The 19051-nt window shown below is 52.4% G+C and overlaps 1 protein-coding gene across 5 annotated transcripts in view; it reads left to right on the top strand.

The window, feature by feature from the left end:
• The window catches only part of DOT1L (DOT1 like histone lysine methyltransferase), a 75698-nt gene extending 58536 nt beyond the window's left edge, over positions 1–17162 (top strand). Inside the window, exons 24-29 of one of the 5 annotated variants that reach the window (XM_027668327.1) lie at positions 588–1180; positions 1782–1987; positions 3354–3418; positions 4352–5032; positions 6441–7030; positions 10080–17162. In XM_027668327.1, coding sequence (XP_027524128.1) covers positions 588–1180; positions 1782–1987; positions 3354–3418; positions 4352–5032; positions 6441–6994 — 2099 coding nt within the window. In that variant the 3' untranslated portion in view covers positions 6995–7030; positions 10080–17162. Of the gene's footprint in view, positions 1–587; positions 1181–1781; positions 1988–3353; positions 3419–4351; positions 5321–6440; positions 7031–10079 lie in introns of all 5 variants that reach the window. The other 4 variants (XM_027668325.1, XM_027668326.1, XM_027668328.1 and 1 more) reach the window with 4 other exon arrangements.
• The last annotated feature ends 1889 nt before the right edge of the window (positions 17163–19051 follow it).

Consider the following 19051-nt stretch of genomic DNA (forward strand, 5'->3'; position numbering starts at 1 on the left):
AAAACCCCTTGTTGTAAACCATTACTGTGTTCCCATCCACCCCTTTTATTTAGAGAGCCCAGGCCTTGCTTGAGCACTAAACCCATTTATGGTACCCCCTGACAAATCCTGAATTCCCTTTCCAAGCTCCCTCCCGTTCAGTCTCTGAAGATTCCTGTCACCTCCTGAGTTTTGAACTCTGAGGAGGTGGGCTGTGTACATGGCAGAGTCCTTCTGCTGTGGGGCAGGAGAGGACTGAGCTTGGCCATCTCTGTGCTTGATGAAAGGAAGGAGCTGAGAGCAGAGGAGCCCTGATTTCAGGAAGTGTAACAATCCAGGCAAAACTTACACTTGAATTCCATTTAAAACTGGGGATAGCATAGGAGACCTCCATATAACACACGAATTTTGCAGGAGGGTAGTGCAAGTCCCTGACCCCAAAGTGGCAGCTGAGCCCCCTGAGCCACGCTGTCGGTGCCCTGTGGAGCAGCAGCCATGTGTTCCCGTGTATCCATGGCCCTGGCTGGAGTCTGGAATGCCTCCCAGCCCCGCAGCACGGTGACCTCTGGCTCAGCCCCAGCAATGATCTATACTTTCCCTTTCAACAGGTTTTTCTTACTCTTCTGGCTCCGTGGCAGTCAATGGAAATCTTACAAACAGCCCAGCCCATCTTAACCATAGTGTTGATCAGGCAGCTCTGGACGACTCTGGGAGTCTGTTTAACTCTGTAGGGTCTCGGAGTTCCACCCCACAACATCCTTTGCTAATGATGCAGCCGAGGAACTCTGGGCAGAGCTCCCCTGCCCAGCAGCACTCGGCGAGCCCCAGGCTGGGTGCCCAGAGCCTGGGAGGGGTTTTGCAGTTTGCAGATGCTCAGAAGATCTTTGCCGAAGGAACAAAGGGGGACCTTCAGTCTGATGCAGATCCTGAGACCGAGGCCAAGAGAAGAATCATCTTTACAATCTCTCCTAATACAGGACATGTAAAACAATCCCCTCCCAGCAAGCACAGCCCTGTGCCCGCGGGCGCTCGGCTGGAGCTCGGCCAAGCCCATGCCCAGGACGGGAAGAAGCGGGGCCGGAGGAAGAGATCTGGGAATCTCAGCGGGAGCTCCGGGGTCTCCCCGAAGCGCAAACCCCTCCCTGCTGTGTCTGGGCTCTTTACGCAGCCATCGGGGTCACCCCTCAACATCAACTCCATGGTAAGAGCTCTGCCGTTATCCCTGATTCCTTCCCTCTTGGAGTTAGGGATGAGCTCCAGCTGTTCTCTCCCTGGCTGGAGCTGGAATTGGTGTGAAGACTCTTCGGGAATTGCTGCAAACTCAGTGAACGGTTTGAACATCTTGCAAGAGTTCTGTGCTGCCAGAGCATTAAGAATTAAAAATAATCTCTTCCCTCATGACAAAGAGCTTGTTTCTGCACTGAAGTTGATATTTAGGCTGTAGATTCAATATTTTGAAAATAGTTTAAGCTAAGATTGACTAAACAGCCTAAGAGTGCCAGAAGCATATGGCATTCTTGCTAATGAAGCCAGTTATAGAGCTGTGCTCGTGTGATCCTGCAGTGGAGTTTGAAAGGAAAACGATTATCCTGTCTTCATTTCTGCCTTGAAACATAATATCAAAGAATGAGAATTAGCTATTTTTCCAAGTTATATTTGACCTTTCACCCCAGGTTCTAATGCAGGAGGAGGCATATAGTGCTAAAGAAGCAGCTGTTGCATGCCTTTAATACCCTTAGCAAGATGCCTTGTTTCTAAAGGGATGCTCTCATCTGTAATTCCTTTCTTTCCTTCTTGCCCAGGTCAATAACATTAACCAGCCCTTAGAAATAACAGCCATTTCCTCTCCTGAAAACTCCCTGAAGAACTCTCCTGTTCCTTACCAGGACAATGACCAGCCCCCCGTGCTGAAAAAGGAGAAGCCCCTCGTTCAGAGCAACGGTGTCCATTACTCCCCCCTGACATCGGATGACGAGCAGGGCTCTGAGGATGAGCACAATAGCAGCAGGTGAACGCACAGGCACAGCTCAGGGGGGAGATTTCTCTGAGCTGATAACGCTGCTCTGAACTACAGGGCTGTGTTAAGCCTCTTTGTTCCCCTGGCTTGGAGATCCAGTCCATTATCCCAAGCCTCTTACGTGGAACAGGGAAGGTATTTAGGCAGCAGAGCTTGACTGTGGGAACCTGCTGCTGCAGTGTTTACAAGGCTGGCAGGGGCTGGCCTCTGGCACAACTGGTGTGGAAGTGATTTGGGGAAAGAGAGGAGACTGAGGGGAGACTCCTCGGGGGCTGCAGCTCCTGCCCAGGGGAGGCGGAGGGGCAGGGACTGAGCTCTGCTCTGGGACCAGGGACAGGAGCCAGGGAAGGGCTGGAGCTGTGCCAGGGGGGTTGGGATGGATCTCAGGGAAAGGTTCTTCCCCCAGAGGGTGCTGGGGCACTGCCCAGGCTCCCCAGGGCAGTGGGCACGGCCCCAAGGCTGCCAGAGCTCCAGGAGCGTTTGGACAACACTGTGAGGGACAGGGTGGGATTGTTGGGGTGTCCTGGGCAGGGCCAGGGGTTGGACTGGATGATCCTTGGGGGTCCCTTCCAGCTGAGGATATTTTATGGTTCTGTGATTTATTTCCTGGGTTGCCTGGGAGGAGCACTGAAGTTGTGTGTGATCTCTAAGGATCTGTTTCCCACTTACTCTCAGTTTGAAGCTTTGTTCAAAATTCTTCATTTCCTGCCCCAAACTATTGATGTGTTGCTCTGAAAATCAATTACTTTACCCCCTTTGCCTGCCTAGGGGGTACAATTTTTTTCTTCTTTAAGGTGCTGGAAAATTGGGTTTTAATTTCCAGAGGGCAGGGTTAGATGGGATATTGGGAAGGAATTGTTGGCTGTGAGGGTGGGGAGGCCCTGGCACAGGTTGCCCAGAGCAGCTGTGGCTGCCCCATCCCTGGAAGTGTCCAAGGCCAGCTTGGACGGGGTTTGGAACCACCTGGGCTGGTGGAAGGTGTCCCTGCCCATGGCAGGGGATGGAATGAGGTGGTCTGTAAGGTCCCTTCCAACCCAAACCATCTTATGGTTCTATGAAAAATAACCACTCCAGAAATGGGGTTCTACTTCTTATTCTGAAAGAAATGCAGCAATAAAGTCCCCTGAATGTGCCCTAATCTTGGCAAAGAGCAATAGTTCTGTCATAGCTTTTACCTCAAGTTTGTTGTGGGGTTTTTGGATGCTTTTAAGCTCCTTTAATAACACACAGCTGTCTGAGCTGGTTTATGTACTCTGGTCATCTGCTAAGACGTGATGACGAGGAAGGCAGACTGGGAGGGTAAATGTGCAGCAGAAGATTTGCAATAAGTGCTTCAACCTTTTTATTTTCCCACTAGAATTGAGAGGAAAATTGCAACAATATCATTGGAAAGCAAATCTCCACAGAAGACTGTTGAGAATGGTACGTGTGGGGAATGTTACTGGCTTGTGGTGATGGTGGGACTGGGGGTGGGTGTCTGGCCCTGGCTGAAGCTGTCAGGCAGCAGCAGGTTTCTCTTTGCTGCTGGGCAGACTGAAGTTCTTAATTATAATTGAGACAGGTGGCCAATAATTACAGATTTTGGGTCACTTCTTTCTGTAGTCATAGGTCTCCAAAGATCTGACCATTGCTTTCACTGATTCAGGGTTCAGGGAGGGGTCTGTAGGACAAAGACTGAGGGAAAAGTAGATCAGTATTCTCAGACTTTGTCAGAGCTTTAAAGGAAAGGTTGAGAGCTCTTAGCTGACTTCACAAATATTTCTGCCTTTGGATCAGACTTATAAAATGTGGGTGTCGAAAGATAAAAAATGTGGGTGTTGCCCAGGGAAGGGGAGAGAGCTGGGGAAGGGGCTGGAGCAGCAGGAGCAGCTGAGGGAGCTGGGGGGGCTCAACCTGGAGCAAAGGAGGCTCAGGGGGGACCTTCTGGCTCTGCAACCCCCTGACAGGAGGGGGGAGCCGGGGGGGGGGGGTCGGGCTCTGCTGCCAGGGAACAAGGGACAGGATAAGAGGGAACGGCCCCAAGTTGTGCCAGGGGAGGTTTAGATTGGATATTAGGGAATATTTCTCAATGGAAAGGTTGTCAGGCATTGGAAGAGGCTGTGCAGGGCAGTGGTGGAGTCACCATCCCTGACAGTGTTCAAAAAACACATGGATGTGGCCCTTGGGGACAGGGGTTAGTGGTGACCATGGTGGTGGTGCTGGGCTGGTGGTTGAACTCGATGATCTTAAAGGTCTTTCCAACCTCAGCGATTCCATGGGTGTGTTAAACCCTGTTTTCAGTGAAAATGGAGAATTGAATGCCTTCAATTTAATGACTGTTGGTTTTTGATCTCTCCAAATCTTTTCCCCACCCAGGCGGCAGCTTGAACGGGCGGAAACAAGCACAGGGCACTGAGAACATGAACAGCAGCAAATGGAAATCCACCTTCTCCCCGATCTCTGACATCAACCTGACCAAAACCACGGACAGCCCCTTGCAGTCGGGCTCGGCCCTGAGCCAGAGCTCACTGTTTGCCTTCCGGCCGCCCTCCGAGGAGAGCCTGGCCCTGGACGGCACCAAGGCCGCGGCACACGCCAGGAAGGGCATGGCCGTGCCCCCGGACGGGCTCAGCCCTGGCACCAACCCCTCCAACGGCTTCGCCTACAACGGGGGCCTCTCTGCCGAGCTGGGCCTGCACAACTTCATGGACGGTGCTTCCCTCCCACACAAGGCTCCGGACGGGGCCGCTCCCAACTGCTCCCTGGGATTCCCGTCCCAGCGGGGCAAGGACGTGGGATCCGTGTCGGACACGAACCTGTTCCTGAACAAGAGGCAGCTGGAAGGGCTGGGCAGCTCCAAGGGGGAAGAGCTGAGTCGCTCTGGGGCCAAGGGCAAAGAGCTCGGCGAGCTGGGCGGCCGCGCGGGGGTTTCCTCGGAGAAGAGCTCCCTGCAGCACAACGGGAAGGTCGGCAAGGGAAGGGACCGAGAGGTGGAATTTAAAAACGGCCACAACCTTTTCATTTCTGCTGCTGTTTCGTCTGGTGGCCTTCTGAATGGTAAAAGCCTTTCTACTGCTGTTTCTTCAGCAGGCAACCCAGCATCTTCTGTTCCGACACACCACCCCTTCCTCAACACTCTGACCACTGGATCACAGTTCCCCCTCGGCCCCATGGCCTTGCAAGCAAACCTCAACTCGGTGACAAACTCCTCAGTATTGCAGTCCTTATTTAATTCCATGCCAGCTGCTGCCAGTCTGGTCCACGTGTCATCAGCTGCAACCAGACTGACTAACTCTCACACTATGGGGAACTTCTCTCCTGGGGTTACAGGTGGAACAGTTGGAGGTAGGCAGAACTCTTTCTCTGGTATAAGGCAGGGCCTAAAGGAAAGTCTGACACTGCCACTCCAGGGGTGAAATCCTTTCGTTTCTACAGGATGTGAAGCAGATGTGTCCCACATAAGCAGTCTCCTCTCTCTCTCTTGGAATTGCTAGGATGAGTTCAGTTCCCCACAGTGAAATCTCGTGAGCTTTGTCTGCTAGATGAGCTTGTTGTATCACCCCAATGAAACAATGCACCCAGACTTTGTGATTGCTGATGTTTGCTTGTTCAGATGTGTCTGTGTTGGAACCAACTTAGGTCTGACTGCAGGTAACAGATTTCACTGGTCGTGGTACCGAGTTAAGGATCTCTAACTTGTGAACTTGAGTAAAGGTTGGGATTAGGCCTGGAATGGATTTAGCATGATCCAGGAGGAGCAGAACATCAGAGGAGATGGTGTTGGGAGTTTCATAGCAGTTCTGGCTCTTGAATGGACACGAAGAGCATTTCTTGGCCAGGAAGGGCAATGCCATATGCACCTTGCACTTCTGGGATTCTGCACAGGCTTGGCTTCTGTGGCCCACACCGGGGACAAGCTGGCAGGACTAGAAGATAGGCTGGACCTGCCATTTCTCAGGGTCCAGGGCAGTTTTTCTTACCTGTCCATAATCACTCAGGCACCATGTCGGGAAATCCTAACTCTACCATCTCTCAGCATGTAGATTTGCTGCAGTTCCAGTTCCCCTCTGCTGCCCTGTAAGCAGGGGAGCAGGAGGGTGGGGAGGGAAGAGCAGCACTTTGAGTCTCCAGATAAACCGACTCTAAAGACCACGTAATCTCATCCCAACCCTGCCTCTGTGCTATAGAACTGACAGTTCTTGGGGCTGACCATTTCCCCTCGTGGCATTTAGAGGTTGGCAGTAGGAAAGGTAAGTGCACTCTTTTGTACCTCCCGGCCTGCACCATTATCTCCCATTGCTTGCTGCCTTCTCACGCTGCATATTTTTGTATGGGGCTGGACTATTATAATTTTGCTTTTTTTTTTTTTTAATTTTGTTTTGCTTCTTTGTTTTGTTTCTCTTGTCACTTTGAGACTGTACCAAAGCCCGTCTGTTGAAGCTGAGTTTTTCTCTCCTGTTTGCAGGTATTTTTAACCACGCGGTGCCTTCTGCCTCCTCCTCTCATCAGTTTGGAGCCAGTTTCAGCAGCAGTGCTGTCTCTAGCAGCACAGTGCTAAGCTTAAACCCTCTGCAGGCTGTTGCTAGCACCTCATCCTCATCCTTCCCACCCTCTGCCTCTAATTTAGTAACATCTAGCGAGACTAGAGCCGCTCAGCCCCTCAGCAGGGCGCCCGTGCAGCCCGTTTTCCACCCGCCTCCTAACGTTTCCTTGCCTCCCCCTCCTCCTTTGCTCGCTTCTAACCCTGAGCCCGCGCTCCTGCAGAACCTGCCATCCCTCCCGGCTGGAGAAACATTCCTGCCCTCTGCCTCTTCCTCCTCCTCCTCCTCCTCCTGTGCTGCTTCTGTCCAGTCTAACGCTTCTTTGTCTCTCAAACTCGCCTCCCTCCAGCACAAACCCTCCCGCCCCTCCTTCACCGTGCACCACCCGGCCGTGCCGCAGCCCGGCGCTGCCATGTGGGTCACCCTGGGCGTGCAGCCCCCGCTGGCCTCGCACCTCCCGGGGGTGAAGCCGCGCTAAAGGGCCCGGCTCGAGCCGGCGGGGCTGCTCTGCAAGGTAAGGCCGGGCACGGACCCACAGGGCTGGGGGCGAGTGCGAGGTGAGGGCAGAGAGGGCTCCATCCTGCAGAGACAGGGCAGGGAGGGGTGGAGAGACCTCTCACAGGGGGGAGAACTCTCTAAAATGGGGGAAATCCTCTGAAGTGGGGCAAGAATCCCCTAAAATGAGGCAAGAATCCCCTAAAATGAGGAAAGAATCCTCTAAAGTGGGGCAAGAATACACTAAAATGAGGGATGAATCCCCTAAAATGAGGGAAGAATCCTCTACAATGAGGGAAGAATCCCCTAAAAGGAGGGAAAAATCCCCTAAAAGGAGGGAAGAATCCTCTACAATGAGGCAAGAATCCCCTAAAATGAGGGAAGAATCCTCTACAATGGGGGAAGAATCCCCTAAAATGAGGGAAGAATCCCCTAAAAGGAGGGAAGAATCCCCTAAAATGAGGGAAGAATCCTGTAAAATGAGGCAAGAATCCCCTAAAATGGGAATAAGCGTCTGTAGGGACGCTTCTTCCAGGGAAGAAACCTGGAACAGGGAAAGAATTCTCTAAAATGGGGATAAAACCTCTAAAATGGGAAGAATCCTGTGAAATGGGGAAAAATCCTCTAAACTGGGAGAAGAATCCTCTAAAACAGGGGAAGGAACATCTAAAATAGGGAAGAAATGCCCAAAATGGGAAGAATCTTCTAAACTGGGAAGAATCCTCGAAAATAGGGAGAAAACCTCTAAAATGGGAGTAGAATCCTCTAAAATGGGGAGAAAACTTCTAGAATGGGAGTAGAATCCTCTGAAACGGGGAGAAAAACCTCTAAAACAGAGAAAGAATCCTCTAAAATGGGGGAAGAATCCTCTAAAATGGGGGAAGAATCATCTAAAATGGGCCAAACCCATGTGAGATGTGGGAAGCAAGTCACCTGGTGGCAGAGGCTGGGAAATGTGGCTGCTCTGTGCTCTGGGAGTCAGGATTTCTCGACAAGGAGAGCTCACAGGGGGAACTGCTCTGGCACTGTAGGATCATGGTCAGGATTGTTGGGATCACCTCGTGGAAGTGTTTGTTTCTGAGGATCAGCAGGCAGGAGGAAATGTCTGGTTTTGATGTGGTTTTATGGAGTTGGTGGCAGGGGGGTTGCCCTTCTGACCCTCCCACACACAGCTGGTCCCACACTTGTCCCGTGGTGCCACTTTGGGCCTGTCTGTGGTGGTCTTGGTTTCACTGCCAGTCAACAGCAGCTGCTTGAAATAGTCCTCAAGTTCCAAATGTCCAGGTGTCAGGCTCTGGAGAGCAGATCCCCGGGCTTGCAGTGCAGTCAGTGCCCCTGCCCCGCTGGAAACACAGAACGGGCAGCACAGGAGGGCTGGGAATGCCCTGGCACTGCCAGGGCTGCCAGGAACAGGCTCAGCAGATGCTTCATCTGTGTCCCAACCTCTGGGATGAGAACTCAGGGAATGCTCAGGGTGCTCCACACAGGGGCTGTAGGAGAGGAGGGTTCCATGGCCGTGTCCGTTCCTCCTGAAGCAGGTATTTAACTGTCTCTAGAGCAACTCCAGAATAAACTGTACCACCACAGGGCTGGTGGCTGTGGTTCCTGACAATGTCTGGGGCATCCTGCTGTCAAACAACTCGTGCTTGCCAAGGGCCACCAGCCTGTCCGGCCCCGGGGTTGGCTCTGTGCTTTCCGTGTAGGTCTGTGCTGTTGTTGTGTCCACTGATCCCAAAGCTACAAACGTGGTTGAAAACACTCTTTGCTGCTTATAAAGATTACAATATACCTGAGAGATTCTTTGTGCATTGTGTATAAGTGTTTTCCTCACCAAATTGCTCCACAGGCACCACAAAGCCTCCCTGGGGTTTTGTGAGGCACGTAAGTATTCCCTGTCCTTCCCCCCAGGAAGGGAGGCTGAGGAAGGGCTTTGAGGACTGCGGGACCTGTGTGGGGTGGGGAAGACCCTGAACAGAGGCAAGAGGGGGAAAAGTGAGGGTGGGGCTGGTGAGGAGGGTCAGGTTTGGGGTTGTTCTGTGCAGTGGGAACCCCTGGACATGAGGCCATGCTGGACTAGGCCAAGATTGTCCCAGTCACTAAAAGTTCAGGATTATAGATAAGGCACAAAAATGGCTTATGGAGAAGAGTAGGTGGGTGACAAAGCTGGGTTGAGCAGGGGAGCAGAACTGATGGTCCCAGAGATGGCAGACTGGCTGTGATCCTGCTCCCTGTGACTCGAGCACAGGTCACGTGTCAGAGCAGTTCCATTGGTTTTAGAGGGAATATCCGTGGTCAGGCCTTGCTGAACCAAGACTGGCATCTGGAACTGGGGGCTGAAATAACCTGCTTTGCTTCTCTGCCCTGGAGCCAGGCTGGGAGAGCTGGGGGGGTTCACCTGGAGGAGAGAAGGCTCCAGGGAGACCTGAGAGCCCCTTCCAGGGCCTAAAGGGGCTCCAGGAGAGCTGGAGAGGGACTGGAGACAAGGGATGGAGGGACAGGACAGGGGGAATGGCTTCCCAGTGCCAGAGGGCAGGGTGAGATGGGAGATAGGGCAGGAATTGTTGGCTGTGAGGGTGGGGAGGCCCTGGCACAACTTTCCCAGAGCAGCTGTGGCTGCCCCATCCCTGGGAGTGTCCAAGGCCAGGTTGGAGCTGCCTGGGATAGTGGAAGGTGCCCATGGCAGGGTGATCTTTAAGGTCCCTCCCAGCCCAAACCAGCCTGGGATTCATAATTTCCCCCTCATGGTATTAAAAAATTCAGAGCAGATGAAGGTGTGGCACAACCAGTGAAGTGCTGGGGGGGGATCCTCTCTCCCCCACTCCAGGTCAGCCCCGTGGGACAGAGTTCAACACAGTCCCACTGGCAGCTCAAAAAACTGCCACTTGGAGGGGCCCTGTGTCTCTCAGGACGTCCATCCTTGTCATCTCACTGGGATTGGGTCAAGAGCTGCTCCATCTTTGCTGGCTGAGGAGGCCTTGGAGCAGTGTAGAAATGCTTGACACATCTAACACACAGCAGATTTTGGTCTTTTATTTAGATAAGTCTCTTCCTCTCCTCCTGTTGTGCAGGTAACTAGGATTTCTACCTCAACCCAATGTGACCTATGCAAGGACAACGTGGACCAACTTCACTCGGCTTCCACTGAAAGGTGCTCACCTGGCCTGTGCAGGGGTTTCTACTCTCTTACTACTGGACAAAATAAAAACCATAAAAAGACCTAAACAACAGAGCAAACATTTACTGTGAATCTGAGTTAAAAAAAAGAAAAAGAAAAAAAGAAAAAAAAAAGAAAAAGGCAAAAGAAACGCTTAAAGCTCCAGTTTGTATTGTTGATAGTTTAGATAAAATATTTATCTTTTTTTAAAGTGAAAACAATTTTGACTTATTTTATTCCACCTAGACTCATAAACACAAGTTATTATTAAATTCTCTGAATACTAAAGGACTGGCACACCAGCAGAGATGTAAAGAGCCTCCTCGGTGCTATTTTGTCCGTCAGAACTGTGCCTCTAGTTTGAACCCTTGGTGCTGATTTGGAGGGTTGACCAATGCCAAACCCAGTTTTTGGGAAGGCCTACAGCTTATTTATTCCCCTGACTCTGTTCGTATCCCAAAATCCACCTGGTTGGCAGCAGAGTGAGCAACAGAGGAAGGACTTCTCCTCCCTGGGGGTGATTTGGACTGAGCCAGGCGCTGCCAGCTGGGTAGGTTTGAGTTGTGTTCATGGCAAAGAGCTCCAGGGCACAGTTGGAACATGAGAATTCCAAGTGCTGCCCCTTTCAAACTCCTCCCCTGGGCCATGTGCTGGTGGCTCTCAGGTCACTGTGAATTTTGGTAGCTAAGTCTGGTCGCTCCCTTTGGGCCTGTGAACAGGGTGTGTGATCACTGGTGTTGGTCCAGCCCTTTTCCCAGCCCTGGGAATTCTGAACGTTGTGCTTCTGTCCTGCTGCAGGTGGCAGATTTCCCTGGCTTGCTGGTTTTGTTCCAAGTGTTTTGTTGGTAGGGTTTTGATACTTGACTCTGAGCTGGCTTAGCCCTGTACATTTGTTGTTGACCAAGTGCATTTTGCTTTTGTGTTCCTCTGCTTTCAGTAGGTCTTAACTGGTAGTTCACAAAAACACCCTGCTCTGCCTGGCTGTGCTGCCACTGTCCCATGGGGGCAGGGGGTTGTGTTGTGACTTGTCTACAGAAAGAGCCTCCAAAAGGCTGATTTTATGGAGATGTGATGGAAACTTATGGATTTCCTATATTTTATTTCACTTTTAGGTTGTACAATGCACAGTGAACTTGTGAAAACTTATTTATTTGAGTGCACAAAGTGAGGGGAAGAGGAGGATTCCAGTAGGAATCAGGCTGGGCTGAGTTTACCTGGGCCAAGCACCACTAAAGGCAACTGCAGTGGAAGGGGGATTGTGATGGGAATGGCTGGAAAAAACACATTGAGGCTTTGGGAAACACCTCCCTGCTGGCCCTGGTGCTCTGAGGGGCAGCAGTGGCTGCTCTGTGTCCTTAAATCCTTCCTGGGGAGTCTCCCACCTCCAGCAGTCAGGCTTTGGCTGTGAGCACCCCATGGAGCATCCCGGGGTCCCCAACAGCTGGATAACTCCTGCGTTGGGAGGAGGGGAGGTCCCTCTGCCCTCCTGGGCTCTCCTGCTGCCTGGATTCAGGAGCAGGGTTGGGAATACTGTGTTCCAAGAGCAATCTTAGGAGAGATTTGGGACCAAGTGCAGTTATTTTGTTGATTCCTGAGCGTGTGTTCCACGGGCAGCCTTTGTGAGCAAACTTTGCCACCTTATTCCCTGGGAAGGGAAGGGATTGACAGCCCTGGGAACTGGGGACACTTGGGAACATTTTCTGTGCCATGGGTGGGGCAGGACTGGGCAGTGGAGCTCCTGCTGAGGGACTGACAGGGCGGTGAAAGCCTGGGAAGGGCAGCAGAGCTCCGAGGGGAGAGTGAGGAACATCCAGTAGCTTCTGGTGGAAGCCAAACACAGTGTCCTGGAATCCAGGAGGCCAATGTAACCCAGATGTTTTGCAGCTGGGAGTTAGCCAGCTCCAGCTTCTTTCCCAGCCCAGGGCAGAGTGCTGGGGCCTCTGGAGGCTTTAACTGAGTGATTAGTGGAGGGACAGCAGCCTTAATTAGCGACACCTCCCCCCTCGTTTGTTCCTCCGGTTAGAGAAGAGGAAAGACAAGGAGAAGGTTTTTATCACCTTGATTCAATCAGCTCCCTGCCTGCAGAGGGACCAGGATATGGTGCTCCTTGGACCTGCTGTGCCCCCTTCACCCCAAAGCAGAGATCAACAGAACTCTGTCCCCTCCGTGTGTGCTGTGCAGGGAGGGCTCGGGGCATTCCTGGGACACGTGTGGAGATGCTGCTGGAGAAGGAACCAGTCCAGAGACCCTGCAGAACCCCCTGTGCTTTCCAGCACTGCTATAACCCTGTACTGCCCTGGCACTCCTTGGGTGCTGAGCATGGACAGATCCTTGCTCTGGGAATGGCCCTTCCTGCCCTGATGTTCACAGCATTCCAGGAGCTGCCGTCTGGGAGCAGGATGGACATGGAGCAGTGGTGGCCTTGGCAGTGGCTCTTTACAGCTGGACTCTGTGATCTCAAAGCTCTTTTCCAACCTCAGTGATTCCACGATTCCACAACCCTGAGTTTGCCCTCTGCTCTCCAGTGGGTGCTGTGGGAAGGGCATCCCCCTGTCCCCCGGTGTCCCCTGTGCCAGGGGGCTGTGGATCAGCGGTGGCCCTGTTGGAATGGGCAACACAACCCCCTGGAGCTCAGCACAGGGTGTTACTGGGCCACTGCCAAGCCCCCAGTGCCCTGAAGTTGGTGAGTCTCCAGAATCATCCAGGAAGGCCCAAGGAAAGCAGACCTGACACAGGGATTGACGTGTTTTGGGATGTACTGGAAGGAGATCCAGCCTGGCTGAGCCTCAGCCTTCACCTACCTCTGCACTCCCCCTGCTGCCATGGCAGTGCTGGGTCTGTCCTGGCAGCCCCTGATGGAATCTGGAGCTGCTCTGGCTTCAGCAGTGTCTTTCCCCACACCTGGCACCTTCGCTGTGCCATGGCCCTGGTCCTGATCCCTGGGATGTGCTTCCAGAGGGGGCCTGGAGACCTGGTGCCTGCAGAGCAGAGCTGAGGTGGGAAGCCAGGAGGGCAGATTTTGATGTCTCAGTGCTGTGTGAGCTGGGAGATGTTGTGGCCAAGAGATTCCTGGTTTTGTCTTCCCCCTCCCTGATGTTTTATGGCTTTGCAAGTTCAACTCAGCATCCTGGAATCCTGAGTTGGAAGTGACCCACAGGGATCATCGAGTCCAAGCCCTGGCCAGCTTGTTTCTCCTCTGCAAGTTGGGAAGAGCTTTTCCCTGGCTGAAGGAAGAGCTTTGAGCTGCTGGGATCTCATCCATGTGGCTCCAGGCCCACGACCGTCTGACCCCACTGTCCAAGCACCAAGCCCGAGCCTGAAACCTGTTTGCAATAACTGACGATACTTTGGAGTGATCAAAGCCAAAAGAAAAGAATTCCTTCTGTGTTACCACATCCTGCCTGTGCTGGGTCCAGTCATTCTGGGGCTGTCACACACGTCCCCTCTCCTCCACACCACTGCTGCCAGCCAGGGGCTCGGCAGGAAGCTGAAATGCATCTTGTTGCCAAAAAAAAAAATAGAACTTCCCGAGTGTTGTGCTGAGGAAAACCTGTCCCTGCTGCTCAATGTCAACCTTGAGGAACAAGCTCTTCCTTTTTTGGGGATTTGCTACCTCTGGTTCACTGGTCCCAGTCCCCTGGGACACCTCCCCCCTCCATCCTGGGAGGGCTCCAAAGGCACCTGGACTCAGGATCTGCTGCGGATCAGTCACTCAGCAGCAATCCTTCCACTGTCCAGGGGTGTGGAGGCACCCACAGTTGGAATGCTGAGGGAGAGAGTGGGAAAACACTGCTGGAGGATGGAGAGATTTGTGCTGCTGGATCCGAGCTGGTGTGTGGGATAACGGGGATATTGAAGTGTCCCACCATCACCTCGTGCTGCAAAGGAGGCTGTTGCCTTTAGGAAAAGTGTGGATCAGTCTGGACAAGCAGTGCTGGGAACATCTTCACCTCTCAGTGTGATGGATGCAGTGGGAGAGAGGAGTAGCGGGGAACAGCAAATCCTCCCTGTGCAGGACATTCTGGGCTGGGCAGCAGCTCCAGGTGCTCCTTCTGTCAGCAGGAACTTGTGTCTCCCTGAGCAGACAGATCAGAAGGACTTTCTTGTGCTTCCATCTCATTTCCTTCCTTCCTGGTGGTGACAGCCCTTCATCTGTCAGTGCCTGGGTTGTGCTGCCCCTGCTCTGGGCTGGGTTTGGCCCCAGGCTCCGCCTGGGATGGGGAGCTGGATTCCCCTGTGCCAGGAATCACTGGTGGGATGAAGGAGAGCTCGTAGGGTCTCCCTCTGTGATCCACAGTGGCTGAAGCCCCCCAGGCAGGAGGGTTCCATCACTTGCTCATGAACAGATCTGCTCATCACTTTTTGAATCCCGAGATTCCAAATCCCCAGGACTTGATGCCCAACCTGGAGCTCTCCCAGCTCCGGGTCCTGCTCGATTCAGGTGCTGAGTCTCTCCTTTCTTCAGACAGGACTTGAGGAAGTAACTTGTGCAGTTGTACCCTGGCAGTACAGAGGTCTCCAACTTGATCAGCTCTTCCATCACATCTGGAAACATCTGCACTCCAGAGCTGCTGAGCCTGGGCAGGGCTGGCTGGGGGGTGTCCCTGCCCTCACCCTGGGAGGGTTTCCTTCTGAGAGGTGGGTTAGGGACAGTTCTTTAACCTCCTTCTTTGAGGCTTGGACTGGGTGACCTTTAGAGGTCATTCCCAACCCAGCCTGTCCCGTGATTCCCTGTGCAGACAGGTCTGGGATGGTCTCCTTGGCTTGGAAGGGGAGTGGGAGGAGGTGGAGCCAGACCTGCCTCCCCTGTTCCTGCAGAGCCACCCAAGGGTGCTCCACACCACAGTGGATTCACCCCCTGTGCTCATCCTGTTCAATCTCATCCCAGCCTTCTCTTGGAAGAGCCTGGATCTTCCTGCACTGCTGGGCTGCCCCTGCCAGGGGAAGGTGGAATTTTCCTTTCTTGTGGAATAACGAGCCATGGACAGGTGGCCTCCAGGGCCTGTGTGGTTTGGTTCCTGCTGGGACTGTGTGTTTAGAAAGCAGCATCTGCTCCCCTTTCCCGCTGTTTTTCCACTTGGAAGAGTCCAGGCAGAGGAAAAGCCGAGGGATTGGGTGACAGGGAGAGTCCCAGGGGTGCAGAGGGAACTCCTGGCTCTGGCTCAGGTGGGACACACACTCAGGGCCAGCAAGTGCTTCCAGCTCCCCGAGTTCCCCCAGGGCCCCCCCGTGGGATCTGTGGGACCTGTGCCCTTGGGATGCTCCTGCTTCCCTGCCCTGCTCCTGCCCATTGCTGGAGGAGATTCCCAGTGCTGGGAGTTTGTTCTCCAGCTGCTGATGGTGATTCCCATCCTGGCCCTTCCTTCCCTCCTTGGCCGGGTCTGGAGCTGGTGCTGAGCTGGGAATGGGGGTCACCGTCCCCACGGAGCCAGTGGGTGCTGCTCATGGAATCCCTTGGGATTGGGTGCTTTGTCCTGGTGCTGATGCCAAGGTGGCTTTGGTTGGTCACGTCCTGCAGAACCCATTTATTCTGGTGCTGAAACTCACCCTTTCCCCAGGGGATTCTCCACGTTATTTTTTCTTGGATAACTCCACCCTGGAGTTCTCCCAACTCCCATGAGTGGCTGTGCTGGAAAATTCTGCTTTTGTTGTTGTTTTGCCTGAGCCAAAAGCACAGAGAGGAGTCAGGACTGGGAGGTCCAGGCTCTGGTGCCTCTGGAGCAGGGGAGGACATTGGACAAGGCTGTGAACCATCAATGTTGGAAAATCATTCTGGGGAGCAGAAACCAGACAGTGTTTTTGTGAACTATCTTTGCAGCACTGAGGAAAAACTCCCAGGAGTTGGAGTTTTGGGAGCACAGATGTGCAGTCGTTGAACGAGGATTTGAAGTTTTACTGGGTTTAAAGAGGTTTTTTTCCCTTCCTTTTTTTTGCTCCATTTCCGTAGTTTGTGGATCAGGTTTTCACTAAAAGCTGGAGAACCAGTTTCAAAATGTTGTTGTGCCATATTTTATTTATCCTTATGTTTTATAAATATATAAATATCTATTTAGACTGAATATTGCATTAAAAGATGCTGTTTTTGAGAACTTCAGGGTTTAAACACGAGACAAAAAAAATGGGAGATACTTCTGCAGTACTTTTGCTGTTTGGGACCTTCTCCCTGAAGAGGCTCCCTAAGTTTTTTATGGTGTAAAAACAAAATCACACCCTGAAATTCCAAGCTGGGAGATGCTGACCCTGAAGTTCTCAGGTTTGTGGTCCTTTGGTTTTCTCAAGGTACATCTGGTTGCTTTTCTGGTGCAGTCAAATGGTTTTTTAAAAGGTCTCATCTCTGGAGTTATTGAGGAACAGGTGGAATGGGTTGGTCCATCCTGCTTGGCTTTTTTAACCTATTAATCTTTGAAGTGATCGATTTTTTCCAATTAAAACCCAACTCTTTAGGTCTCTGTTCTACTTAAACTTTTTAGGAGTGAGAGCCTGCCCTTGCTGAGTGGGACTTGGATGGGGAAAGCAGTAGAGGATGAGGTTGCTGTTGCTCAGGAATTGATTAGTAAACTTTTAACTACTAATAAAAGTCCATTTCCCAATGGATTTTTTGAAAAACCCATTTTCTTAGGACAGTGATATGGGATGTTTCCTAGTGAATAGGAATTAGTTTATATAATTTAGCCTATTAAACTGAATTATTTAAAATTCAAACTTCCCCTAATTTATCTTTTTTTTGGGATTTTTTTAAATTTTATTTTATTTTATTTTATACTGGTAAGTTGTCCTGTCATTCCTTTCATTCCTCCATAGAAATAGTGTGAATTCTGCTGTGTATATATGTATGTATAATATATATATTTCCACCCTGCCTTTCTAATTCTCCACAATGTAAGAGTTAGTTTTTGCTCCCCTCCCTCCACTTAATTTCTTGTGTCTCTCCCTTGATTTGTAATTGAAACAATGCTTTGAAGTTTTGTCTTTATATTAAAGTGTCTGTATTTTAATACACCGAGATCTTGTGGAGTTTCACTGGATCAGAGGGGCCTGGAATTGGGGCCAGGAAATGGGATTTGGGTACCTGGTGGCACAGGAGTGACAGAGACCCCCTGACCTGGATTAGGGACCACCTTCAGCTCTGAGGGCCTGGGGGGGCCTAGGGGCTGTTCTGGGCCCCTCAGGACAAGGACATGGAAGTGCTGGAGCGTGTCCAGGGAAGGGAACAGAGCTGGGAAGGGGCTGGAGCAGCAGGAGCAGCTGAGGGAGCTGGGGGGGCTCAGCCTGGAGAAAAGGAGGCTCAGGGGGGACCTTCTGGCTCTGCAACCCCCTGACAGGAGGGGGGAGATTGGGGGGGTTGGGCTCTGCTGCCAGGGAACAAGGGACAGCAGGAGAGGGAATGGCCTCAAGATGTGCCAGGGGAGGTTTAGATTGGATATTAGGGAATATTTCTTCGTGGAAAAGGTTGTAGAGCACTGGCACAGGGCAGTGGTGGAGTCACCATCCCTGGGAGTGTTCAAACAATGTGTGGATGTGGCAGCTGGGGACAGGGTCAGTGGTGGCCTCGGCAGTGCTGGGACAGTTGGACTCAGTGAGGTCTTTCCAACCTACATGATCCCTTGATTCCCAACCCCTCCCCCTGACATTCCCGTTTAGCCAGCAGTGTCAGCAGTGGGATAAACCCACCATCAGCCAGGGGAGTTAATTCACTGCACGATTCCTTAAACCAAGGACCAGGCCTGGATTCCCACAGCCCCTCCCAGCTCCCGGCTCTGCTGGGCCTGACCCAGTTCATCCCAAACATGTTTGTCACCGGAGCTGCCCCTTGGCTCCACCACCAACCATCAGCTGGACCAGGTGACCTTCAGAGGTCCCTTCCAACCCAAACTGTTCCATGAAGAATCCTCTCCAAATCCCATTGTGGAGCCACTCCCAGCTGGCTCCTGGAGAGGCACCTTCCCCCATCCCTGTTCCTGCTCCAGGGGGAGGAGACCACCTGGACACCTCCTGGAGCTGCTGGTGCTCAGGTGAGAGCCCTGCAACCCCCCCTCCCTGCCAAGGCTCTGTGCCTTAGGACAGCTCTGAGCAGCACATGGATTAAACCAAGATTTATTGGCAACAGACAACAGAGAAATGGCTCTGGGGGAGCCTGGACCCAGCTCTGACTGAAATACAAAACTCCAAGTGTGAAAAATGAACAATTGTCTATAAATCACCAGCAGTTGATGCAGATTTTGATGTGTCTGCAAGTACCATCTCCCCTTAATGCTGAACCCCAGCCCGTGTGGGGGGTCTGAGCTCCTGGGCCCTGGAACTCTTCACAGCATTTGTTTTACATTCAGTTAAAAAATGTCACTGGTGCCTCTCGAGCAAGTGTCGGGGCTTGCTCTTGTGCCCAGAACAGCACCTGAAATGCCTCTTTCCTGCACAGTGCCAGTGGGGAAGGGTTGCCCAGTCCTGCTCCAGGACCAGGACACAGCTCTGTGTGCTAAAAACGCCCCAAGCTTGGCAGAATTCCCGAGGTTTGGGTTAAACTGCACATGGAAGGATCCACTGATGCAGAGCTGAGCCTGGATGTGGCTATTCTGCCCCTGGAGCTGGAGGGCAGGGGCTGTGGGACGGGGCTGGGGGGGAGCCCATGCTCATCCCAGCTCCAGTTATCCCACTGCCAAGCAGGAATCCTCTCATCCATCCTCTCCCCAGTGACCAGACCAGTCTCTTTTCACAGTAAAAGCTGCCCTGTTCCCCCCTCCAGGCCAGGGGTGCCCCTGCACTGAGGGAAAGCAGAGCTGGTAAGGATTAAAATGCACTTCAAAGCCATCTGAGGACACCAATTCCCTCCAGCACAAGCTCCTGTGGGTTCCTGCTTTTAATCCCTCCTTGCTGCTTCCCCTGGAGCTG

The sequence above is a fragment of the Corapipo altera genome, unplaced genomic scaffold (assembly GCF_003945725.1).
Source record: "Corapipo altera isolate COAL_440 unplaced genomic scaffold, ASM394572v1 138, whole genome shotgun sequence".
Taxonomy (NCBI): Eukaryota; Metazoa; Chordata; class Aves; order Passeriformes; family Pipridae; genus Corapipo; species Corapipo altera.